Source organism: Pogonomyrmex barbatus, unplaced genomic scaffold, assembly GCF_055798465.1.
Source record: "Pogonomyrmex barbatus isolate J1 unplaced genomic scaffold, ASM5579846v1 scaffold5, whole genome shotgun sequence".
Classification (NCBI taxonomy): domain Eukaryota; kingdom Metazoa; phylum Arthropoda; class Insecta; order Hymenoptera; family Formicidae; genus Pogonomyrmex; species Pogonomyrmex barbatus.
The window spans coordinates 1569952-1582556 of NW_028297149.1; the positions used below are offsets into that span (position 1 = coordinate 1569952).

At 31.2% G+C, this 12605-nt stretch overlaps 1 protein-coding gene and 1 pseudogene across 9 annotated transcripts in view; both read left to right on the plus strand.

The window, feature by feature from the left end:
• The first annotated feature begins 2167 nt into the window (after nt 1-2167).
• Nucleotides 2168-3553, plus strand: LOC148935255 (uncharacterized; annotated as a pseudogene).
• A 3827-nt stretch (nt 3554-7380) lies between these two features.
• spir (spire type actin nucleation factor) overlaps nt 7381-12605 on the plus strand; it is a 217165-nt gene continuing 211940 nt past the window's right edge. For 2 of the 9 annotated variants that reach the window (XR_016140380.1, XR_016140379.1), the window contains exons 1-5: nt 7381-7885; nt 9883-10311; nt 10410-10438; nt 10545-10668; nt 11505-11656. Coding sequence is in view for 7 of the 9 variants with exons in the window: in XM_089081615.1 (XP_088937741.1) it covers nt 9996-10311; nt 10410-10438; nt 10545-10668; nt 11505-11656 (621 nt within the window). In the remaining 2 variants the exon portion in view is untranslated. Of the gene's footprint in view, nt 7886-9882; nt 10312-10392; nt 10439-10544; nt 10669-11504; nt 11657-12605 lie in introns of those variants that run through there. The other 7 variants (XM_089081615.1, XM_089081617.1, XM_089081613.1 and 4 more) reach the window with 6 other exon arrangements.

Sequence of the window (12605 nt, forward strand, 5' to 3'; positions counted from 1 at the left end):
GTCCTTGTCAAAATAAAATGTATTATTCGAAGCGTGTCGATATCATGTGATAAGTCTCCAAAATTGTTAGATCGAGCTCGTAGTCATCGTCGCTCAAAGCATAAACGTTAATGATATAATGGAAAAAGCGTTCGAATACTGTGACGTCGCGGCATTTTGTCGGATTTTTTTAAATTCACGCGCGTCGATCGTTTGGAAAAACCACAGGCACAACTGTCCGTAGACGCTCTGATCGTACGTCTGATAAGACGCTTGAATGTACTTTATCGTTATAACACTGTCTCCGAAATGTCGCACCAGTTCTTCGGGCGGTTGGAGATTACCAAAATTGTCGAAATACATGACGCGATTCGTTTCTCTTTGCGTACGCTACCGCAATGAGTATCGAGACCCATCATATCGTCCAAACGATACCTCTCTCCTTCCGATACGCATCGCTAATCGGTAACGCGTTACGCATGAAAACATCTCTGAAGTACGGTATGCTCATATGCCTCACCAGCTGGTCCAATTGTATGTTAATGGTTACGTTTGTAATTATTTTTATTGTCTTTTTGGTGTTTTTTTTTCTTCTTTTCTCGTTGTTACGCTTCGTCCGCCTTTGTACGGAGCGAGATATATATACTCCCTGTCTGTGTACGAAGTGAGATACGATCCTTATCCGTACGTTTCCATCACGCTATAGTGACATAGTAGTTCTTCAAGCTGACGTTGCTTAGCTTTTCTGTCGTTTACCGCTTTCGTCACGCTAATCACTCCGCCTATCAAGGATCCGAGCACGCCCAATGATGGCGATATTGCACGGCCTCATTTCACCGTCGAAAGTATTCGTTTTTTCTTTTTGCCGGCTTCTTCATCATCCTCGTTTTCATACTCATACCGATTTTGATCTTGACCCTCATCGCTGACCTAACGGATGCAGCGGCGGCTCCCTCGCTCTGAGTTGAATCTCGCGAGATGATGCGTGCTAGGACTTTATCGGCGAGTAACTTGTCCGCCGAGTGTCTATCAGCGAAATCGTTGCTCCGAGAATACCCAATGTCATGTTTATGATACGTCGCGCCTATTGGATTTATGCCTGTTTCAACTCTGACTAATCGCTTCTTCAGCTGAGTATCCAGACCGCAAAATTAATAGCCGAGAATATGTAACTCGAAAGAAAGCGCGTTTATCGCTCGATTGAGCAAACCTCCAACGCAGCCTTTGTTCGCCGTTGCTGCTGACATACGCTACAATCCTTTATCTTCGGTGTGGGATCGCCGATGTGTGTGCATTATAATATTCGAGCAGCGGCGATAGGTTCGAATCTTCAAATCCGCTTTTAAATGCTCCAGAAGTTTGTCCCACACATATATTCGCTGCACACGCGTGACAGTATGATCTTGGGTATATATTGCAACTGCTCAGCGCTCAAGTTCCGAATATCGGAAGAATGCAACAGTGCGAAATACATTTTTGCTATTGAGCGATTCGCAGTTTTGCGCGCCTATAAAATAGGCGTTCAATTGAAGCCTAGGTAACGTAGTGCGAACATTCGTACGGCAACCGCTGACAATAACGTGTCGTGAACTGCGACGAGAAAGCGCGAATAATTGGGGACATCGCGTCGAAGCGCAAGCACAATGAAATGCTACCGAATATACGCGCGATTATTTGTGGTTCGTCGAATTGCGATAAAACCAACATTCTCATAAGCTTCCTCGAAAGTCTGCACGATGAACGTTTCGAGAATGTGTACGTATACTCGGAACCATTGCAATAACCAAAATATCGATATCTCGAAACTTTGTTTACATCAATCGGCTATTTTAGTTTCCAACAGTGACGTCATTCCGGCGAGACACGTTCTAATTCGATTTTCGTCTTCAACGACTTGCATGCGATAAGCAAGATGCGGTAAGATAATACCTCTCGATGAGCCGCCACTGGAACTGCTTCTATCTCTGTCAGACATAAGCAAAGACCTAAACATTTGATACACGATAATGTGAACTTGCTGATCAAACAAGATGATAGCAACTTGAAACATGTTTACAACAATTATGTGATTACCGACATGTCATACGACGAATTCTGTGCGTTATGTCGCAATTGTTGGCAGTGCGAATACGGATTCCTAGTGATAGATAAGGTAGTCCGCTTATCAATTTTGGGCGATACCAAAAACACTTAACACATTTGCAATATCATAACACACTTAGTCGATGTCAATACGTCAACTAGCGATTCGATTCGCAAAAAATATCGCGCTTTAAAAACTGGTGAAGTAGATGAAGATATAGCGTTGGAGAGACGCTTCAAGCTCATCGTCGAATCCTTAAAATAAATTATTAAAAACATCGAAGAATCTCATCCAATTAAAAAAGAAGTCAATGTTGCAAAGAATATCGATATTAAGAAAAAGAAACGTGAAGACAGCGATGATGACGATGACGATACCACTACTAACAAAGATTCGTATTGGACGGATATTGGTTGAAATTAACGCCGCCTAAAAAGCGACGTACAAAACAATTGAACACTGCGTCAGATTCACGTTCGAATTATCGAAAGAACCAACGATAGAATCATCGAAAGAATCACCGAAAATAGTGCTGTTTGTACGAAACAAAGATGTTTTTGAAATAAAAGATGTCAGTGAACCGTCACTCGAAACAACTATCAAACAGAGTCTGCAAATGCAAACAGGAAGTCGTGAGGAGCTTCATGGTCAACTAGGACCATTGAGACGAAAGTATGTGAGCCTTCTTCTCGGTGACGACACAAATAAAGTGATAGATAATGTGTACGGTGTCTATTTCGATAAAAGTAGTATGATGCTCGGTGACAAAAAGATTGACGTTGACAAAAATGACTCCATAATCATAGACAATATGAGATACAATGTACACCAGGATTATACGAATTGATCTTCAAGAAACTTCCCGATGAGGCTGTATTTACTGAAGATGACAAACAAACTTATAAAGGTATACTATTAACAACGAATGCTCATAAATGTGGTCACAGCGCCTATAATCTCATCATAGGCAACAAGGGATACAAATACATTAACATCATCGCTCCGCTTGTATTTACATATAAAAAAAGTAAAAAGAGTGCAGGTGTAGGCAATATACCATCCACCATAAAGTTAAATGACAAGATCGATTACATGCATTGGGATGATCCCAACGAGCTGATAGATCAATTTCAATTGCTCGATGCTTCGCGTCGAGCTGGTCACAACGCTCACGACAACGAAATACTATCGATCATCAAGGAACATCGCGAAGCCAATTATTATAAATTAATTGTGTATCGACAAAACGAGCCAGTCGATTGGCGTCAGTGAAGAAAAAACAATTTTTAATCATATATCTCATTTACATATTATCATTTATATATTATTATTAATATTGTTGAAACATGAGATCGTCAAAATTCGATGGACATGATGAAAAAAATTAATTCTGAGAAACGACAACTCGTTGAAGAATTGCACGCTCCAGCGAGAAGAAATTTTTCACAAAGATGTGTCATAATTCGAGAATACGACGATCTATGACAGGTTGATATCGTCGAGATGCGTCCGTACTCGAGTTTTAATAGAGGTCATCACTACGTATACTTATCGTCATCGATACGTTGAACAAGTATGCCTGGGCCGTACCGCTTAAGAACAAGACGGCTGTTGCTGAGATAATTCGAGAGAGCGGAAGAGCCCGACAAACTTGCAAAGGGATATGGAGAAAGCGTTTTACAACGCCGATGTGCAGAAATTCTTGAAAAAACCCATCGTTAATCATTATTCCATGTATCAATATCAATCGTCGTCGGTTCAATCGCATGTTTAAGACATGTGGAAGACGTTTACACTCAACAGTATTTACAAGTGGATCGACGCGCTACTACGTCTCGTGTCAGATTACAACGCGCGCAAGCATCGCACTATCAGCATCCGTTGATGTAACTCTCGCGATCGCCAAAAGACTCTTGGTCACAGTGTACAGCGTGATAAAGATCGCAAGCAGCAAAATTCAAAGTAGGCGTACGTTTCAATAAGAACATCCGTTCCTTATGACGAATTTATAATCAGTCAACTTAATTATGCATTCCACATTTTTTACGTTTAATAAAATAATTTACAAACAAGTCTTTGGCACACCTATGGGCTCACCAATGTCTCCGATGATTACTGACTTGGTTGCAGGATCTAGAGACAACTGCGCTCGAGCATCTACCTTGTCAATTACCATTTTATTATTGCTAAGTAGACGATGTTATATTGTGTGCTCTATCCGATAAGTTAGACGTAATTTTGGAAATTTTCAATTTATTACATGAACGACTAAAATTCACAATCAAAATAGAAGCCAATCGTCGTCTTAACTTCCTGAATGTCTCGATCATCGTTGAAAATGACAGTATCATTTTCGAATGCTTCCATAAACCCACCTTTTCAGGAAGATATCTAAATTATAATTCACACCATCCCTTGGAACATAAAAAGGTATTATTGATGGTTGACAAGTCATCCAATTGTCACATCCACGGTTTCATTCTAAGAATTAAGATTCGATCCTTTTGAACAATGGTTATCCATTGGATTTTACTATGAAAATGATTAGGAATAGAGAAGTACTTTTTTTATGATAAACCAATTTGTAAAGATAAAGAAGAAAATATGAGAATACTAAAGAAAAACTTTTTCATGATTCCTTATGTTCGCAACATCTCTGAGAGTTTCTCATCACTGGCCAAGAAACATGATCTTAAAGTTGCTTTTTCCTTATCGAATACTTTAAAGAGATTCATTACTACGAGCAAAGATAAATTAGATCGACTGTCATATTGCGAAGTAGTTTATAAAATTAATTGCAATGATTGCGAGACCATGTACGTAAGACAAACCAAAAGACAATTAAGGACGAGACTTCACTAATATATTACTGACATTAATAAAAAAGTGACTCTTCTTTTGTAGTTTCTATGCACCGCTCTTCCAAAAATCATTCGTTTGATTGGGAGAATGTTAAAATTTTGGATAAGGAGCTTGGTTTTACCAAGAGAATGGTTTTTGAAATGGTGCATACTAAAAAGCAACCACACGGTCTTAACAAACAGAGTGATACGGACTTACTCTTTGATATGTATCTCCCTATCCTGAACTCCCTTTCCGATTCTTAACTTCCCTCCTTGTTCGCCATCTCCTTCCTAAAATTATCTCTTTCTTTCCTCTTCTTTATTTTCCCTTTGATTTTTGTTTCTTGTTTTTCGTTTTCACTTGTTTTTAATTTTTCCGTCTTTGCTCTCAATCCCACAATGCCTTGTCTCCTGAGAGCGATCTTTTAGAGGGATCTTTTGTTATACCTTTTTCTACTGCTTCCGATCAGGTATGATCAATTCTTTATTTTGATCAGGCACGACCTGATCAAAATAATTTAATCTTTTCGTTGGTTGGCCCGTATTATTTATACTTGTTAATATTATTACTTTTTTATCCGTTGACATTTTATATCATCTATAATATTTTGATAACTCATTTTTACATCGAATTTTATTTTTCGCAATCCAGGTTTCATTATTAATTTTTTTGTATATGTTTCTAGCTTAAAATGATTTATTATTGATTTAAAGCAGACTTTTTCCCTCTCGGATCTCTGATTATGGCTTTGCTACGAATTCAAACAAGTATACACCTACGTCCCCTAACATTTGTTCCGAATTTACATCAGTCTTCGAATGTTACGACTACGACTTCATCTAGCGACAGAAGTAAGGCGTTCCTATTTTTTAACGAAACCGAGATCGAGTATATCATAACTTTATATCAACGTTATAGCAAATTTTATACACTGAGGAAGACCACATTAAAGGTCGAAACGTTTGTAATATATATGTAAATTTTTATTATTGATATCAGTTAATTCAATATATAAACAATGACACTTAGCTTGGCTCGTCCAGTTTATTTTACACTTTGATTTTAAATCTTCCAAGCCTCATAATCATTATTGTATTCATAAACTATTTATAAAACATAAAAATTGCGCATGTATTATTACTATACGCATGTATTAGTACTATAAAAAAATTTATTACACGTAAAATTTACAATACGTGTACAAAAATATATAAAAAGTATCTACATACATACATACATACATGCTTACATACATATATACGTATAAAATACATACATAAAAATATAAAAATATAAAAGATATTAAAATATATGTAGATTATATATATGTATATATAATAATAACATTTTCATATTTATATTTTTTGTAAATATTTTTTGTTTTTCACTTTGTCGGAATATGTGTTCCATTTGCAAAAATATATCAAAATATATCGAAACATCGCTTGATTTACATAAAATAATGTATCTTTTTTAAAATAACGTATTCACACTAATTTGGAATAATAAAATGTTTTGTTTTCTCTGTTATGGACAGAACGAATGCATTTTTTTATATAGCCTAGAAGTTTTTTGCAAACTGTGAATTATATAACCGAGCGATGATACAATATATTCATTTGAACATTGTTGATTTCAAAAATAGGAATTTCGTTTAAGTTTATTTTTATATCATTATTCTGTTTTTTTTGAATAAAATCCAAAAATTGTTGGCATTAGGTTTTAATTTTTTAAGGCCATTATTTCTTTTCCCACATTGTTAGTTCAAAATGAACCTAAAATGAACATAAAATGATAAATAAAAAAGATTATATTATTTTATTTAAAAAATTAAATAATACAATATTCCACAAAAAACCTCGCGAAGATATAAAGTATTCGTTGACTTCCAATATTGTCCTACATTTGCTGCCCATTTTGCTCTTCGTTCAGGATCACGAGAGAAAATTTTCATAATATATCCTTTTTTTGAAGAATTGTTGCAGTTTGGCGCACAACCACCCATTTTAGCAAATTTAATGAAATTTGCGATATATTTTCTAACGTGTTTAAATACGTTCTTTATAGGCTAATGTATCACGCTTTTTTGAACTGTTTGGTGCACATAGTCGTACTATATCTATTAGTTTGCAGAAAAATGCTGGCACCAATAAAAAATGAGAATGTTATTTCGCGAGAATGTTATTTCTTATTAGAGGATCTCTAGTTCGACCATGTCAGGAAAAAGATCGGCATGACCGCTTTTAGGTTCCTCTCTGCTCTCGCATACCGCGAGAGCAGAGAGCGAAAAATTCGCGATTGGTCAGATTTTCGATACGCACGTATCGCGTATCGTGCGTATCGAAAATCTGACCAATCACGAACTTTATAATAATGGATTCGGCGGAACGGCTGCGTATCAAAAATAACGGAACGTCCGTACGACGCGTACAGCTAAAACACGTCCATGACCACTCTCAGGCTTCTCTCTGCTTGTAGCATTTGTTTCCTCAGTATCGCCAAATTTTTATAGCACATTAATTTTGATCTTTCCCAAATAGTTGGTAGCCATGTACTTAACACACAGGCTGCATTCCAATATTCATTGCCAGTACTGAAAATATATAGTTCAAGTCACGTATATTATAGATTTTCAATACTTGCAATGAATATCGGAATGCAGTCACAAGCTCAGCAACTCAGCTTTTGAGTTGTGTATCTTGTGTAGTGTTGTATCGTGTTGGGAAGCATTGTGTTGGGCACTGTGTCATTTTGCCTGTCTCTTGCTGAAAAGCTCCTTATAAAATGAAATTTTGAAATATTTTGAAATTATCATCAATATGAATGTATGTAATATTGTTTATCATCTCAATACATTCAGTTTAATTATTGCAAGCAATTCACGTTAATAAGGATAAGAATAATAAGAATAAGGAGGCATGTAACAATTATTTTGAAATATTGATATATAAAGTGCAAATATTTACGTTTGGTAATCATGTAAGTAAGCAATAAAGTTTTTAACTACAATTATAATATTAGATAAAATTACAGTACATTTCATATCGTCCATTTTGTTAGTAGAGTAGTTAGTAGACCTAATACTTATTTTTATATTGTACATTTTGTATGTTCTGCTGAAAGTAAAGGGATATGTTGTGTTTGTAAGATATACGAAATAGAATAATGTATAATTAGGGTATAAGTTTGAGAAAGACTAAAAAACGGTATATTTTATACTAGAAAATACATTTTATATATAAATGGAATTTATAATATTGATAGTTAGATTTCTTTTTTAAAAATGAAAAGATTTTATGAAAGGAATTTATAAGAATTTTTTTGGTTAGTTTTCTTTAATGTTTCAAAAATTTAATATTTTAATTTTTTTATTGAACTACTCTAAATTGCTTTTTTTGCTTTATGAAGATCCTATTAATTCAAATGTTTAATATTTAAAAGAACTAAATGAACTGTTCAAGAGAAAATAATTATTTCTTAAAAAAATAATTTTACTTAAACATAACCAATTAAGCTAATGTCAGATTGCATAATTTGTATTATTCACGATTCGATATTTGCTTTTCATATGATGCTTCAATAATATGCAAATTAGTCATCAGAATTTGTTATTTATTGTTGCATATAATTCACTGATAGTGATATTGTGACAAAATCAAAGGTTGATGTGAATTATAATCGTATATAATCTAATGCTAGGAATGGTAGTATTTTACAAGAAAATTTGTTATATATGATATATATATATATATATATATATATATATATATATATTATATAACAATATATAGTATATGTTTTTAATCATTAATCTAATGTCTTAATCAAATTTTTGTTTTAATCTATTTTTAATGATAAAAGTATGTTAAATGATAAAAGCTGTATTTATTTTTATGATTTATTTTCTTCTATTAATTAACTGCTTTTATCAATTGATGATTTTTAAAATTATTCTTTTTTAAATTATTAGAGATAATTTAGAATTTCAGCGTTTTATTCATTATCTTATAATTTGAAAATAAGTTTTGATTTATTTATAATTTTTAGAAAAGATAACATTATATGTGAGCTAGAAGGAAAATAGGATATTACAATAAGAAAAAAAAAGGATGTAAAGCTTTTTTCATAAGAAATGGAAAAATAGTAAAACTACAAAATTTATAAAGAATAGATTAAACTGAGAAATAATCTTTAAAATAATATAAATTTATTATATTTACAAAATATTTGTAAATATTACAAAAAAAAAAAAAGAAAAAGTCTTACCATCAATGTTACAATTTTATATTGTGTGTACATGTCTATGTATCATATAAATAAAAAAATCATATTCTTTATTTCTTTGTTTTTATTGTAATTTATTTGATTATATTTAATTTGTATCTATATTTATTTTTGTACAATTGTATATTGTATATTTTATATACGTATGTATGATGTGTGTACATATATGCATATATATGCACACACATCCATATACACACATATGTACACACACATACACACACGCGCGCGCGCGCGCGCGCATATATATTAAAAAAATATGATTTTTTTTACTGATCTTAGAAATTAAATTAGGTTCAAGGTCATTATCATTTTGTCTTAAATTATATTGTAATTTGATTATACACATAAAGATTATATACATAGAGATATATAAATGTAATATTTTATTAATATAGTATATCAAGAAAAAGATTATATTTATGAATTTTATGTATATTATAATCATATGTTTCAGGTGATTGACAATTATTTATGATATGCAATTTTTGTTATATTTTATTAATGTAGAATAATTTTAATTTTTTATAAACTTTTAATTCTATATTTAAGAAATGTTATTCTTTATAAAGAATCATATTTCTTAAATATAGAAATATGATATTTCTAACGCAAAGTAAATACTTGATATAGTATTATTAAATATATTGATATATGTTATTTAACATATTTTTTACTTAATAATTTTATAGAACTTTCTGATGTATCAACATATTACGCCAAAGATTATACTTGAAATAGTATATATTTGCAAAAAATCTTTGCAATATTAATATACCAAATCTATATAGAGAGCACTTTTACAATGTCGAATTCTAAGAAAAGTTCAGATTGTAATCAGAAAAAAGTTACAGTGCTCGAAGAGCCACAAACAAACGTAAAGAAAAAGGAAGATACATCAACACGACCTAAGTGCGAATTGGATTCAAATGGTTGTTTAAATCTCCAAAATATTCTGCTGATGTTTGATAGTCCTGTAAGTCAAGAACGAGCATGGGCGTTGTGTTATCAAATAGCTAATAGTTTATCATGTTCAACGGAAAACATGTTTTATGAAATATCAGAACTTTCACAAATTATACTTCATAAGAATGGAGATATCTGGTTTGAAAACCTGGCAGGTAATTATTTTATTACAGAATTTACTAATAAATCAAGAATCATGAACTAATATAATGTTTGAGATTTGAGATAATTAATAGGATAATTTGTGTTACAGGGTCTAAGCAACTTGTTTCCGAAGAAAAGGTAAATGTATAATTTGTAATAAAATTATTTAATTACATTTGTATTACTTGTATTAATTGAATTATATTAAATACAGATTATGTTTTTGGGGGGGATGGGGAAATAGGCGGTGTTCTCATTAGGCATGGCAATATTTAAGGCCTTAGACTTTGGTTCTAATGCTGGAGAGGAAATAGCCTTATTACCAGACTTAGAAGCTCTCATTACTTTGATGACAAACTGTAATCGAAGTAAATAAATTACTATTTTTTTTTTAGTAATAACAAAAAGAAATATAAGCAATACTTGGCAGACAGAATCTTGAATGAATAATCTCTTATTTTTGAATTTATATGTATAAATTCAAGATAATTGCTTGTGTATGTATCCGTAACTACAGGTCATTATTTTTATTGGACTTACAATAATGGCTTAAAACCAAAGTTTTTTCTTTTCAATAAATCAATAATATTAAGTCGATGTATGAATGTACTAAATGCATTGTTTTTTCTTTTTCGATATTGATTAATTCTCTCATTTACTTTGTGAGTGGCTATCATCATAGCAGATGATGCATTTTGATAATTTGTATACCTATCATATATGTTATACATACATATGTTATACAACTATTAAATTTTGTAAAAATATTTTATTTTTTTAGATTATTTTATAATTGATTAAATTTACAATCATTAAATATTGAACATGTATGATTATGACATAATTTTTTTTACATCATATAGCAATTGTTCAATCTGAAATAGACATATATATATATATATATATATATATATATATTTACAAGTTAAATATGTGAATTTTGTATTTAATTGAAAAATATATGCTAGAAAATAAATAGCGCGTGCGCAACATGTATCTAATAAATTAAAAAATTAAAGCTTATTAGACTAAGATCTTGCCTGCCGAAAACTATTCATATTTTGGTTGTAATCATGTTCTCAACTTATATACATTGAATATTTATTTTTTTAATAATATCTAATCGCATGTTTAAATGGAAATTTAAATTATAATAATTAGGATTAGTTTTTGTTTTAAAATATTATTTGATTATTATTATTAGCCTATGAAGGTATTGAAGAACGTCTACAAGAAACTGATGATGAAGGCATTGAGCGAGACTCTGGTGATACTGATGCAGAGGATTATATGATATCAAGGGCTACTGAATCATATACAGATAATTCTAAATGTACTTTGAAAACTGTTCTTCAAGTAAGTTTGTACTTGTTATATTTTAAGTTTTAGCATGATGTAATAATTTTTTTTACAATCTAATTAATGATTGAAAAAATAAAAATGAAAGTATAAGGCTTATTAAAGTTCTGAATAATTAAATTAAAAAGATAAAAGTAATGTAAAGTATAATTTTTTCCTTAATTTTTTAATTATGTATCAGGATTTCTACAAATCTGGGAAATAATAAAAATAAAAAAAGTCAGGGAAAATAAAGGAATGGAGAAAAAAGAGAAAAATTGATATTATTTGATTTATCAATGATTAATTTATTAAGGTTCAATTCTCTCACTGCATATTGAATTATCAAGAGATAAGCATTAAGAAGAGATAAGAATGCAAGAGACAGATACAAAAAATGACATGCAAAAATTTCTTGCGTTGTATAACTTTATTTTGTACTTTTCTCTTAAAAACATGGTATTTTTATATTCTTAAAACTTGTAAAAAATACCAGAGAGTGAGATATTTGTTCAATAAATCATATAAAAGTATAAGTGAAATAATTCTTGAACTGGTAATAGTACACTGCTCAGCTATCAAAAATTACATAGACTACTACATTACATAGACTACTAGATCTGTTTGTTTCTGATCATTGGACAGATATCTTATTTTCTGATATTTTACAAGTTTTAAGAATATGAAAATATCATGTTTTTAAGAGAAAAGAAAAATAAAGCTATATATAAGAAATTTTTTGCATGTTATTTCTCATCTTTAATATCACATAATTCATGTCGCGCTGTGAGAGAGCTAAGAAAAAGAAAGCCTTAAAAAAAAAATTTAATTTGAACTCTTATGAAATTATTATTACTCTTAAAATCCTACTTGCCGAATAATATCAGCTATTATACTTTATTATAAAATTATTAATTTTTAATTTCTTGAAAATCATTGCGTATCTATGGATAATATTTACCAATAT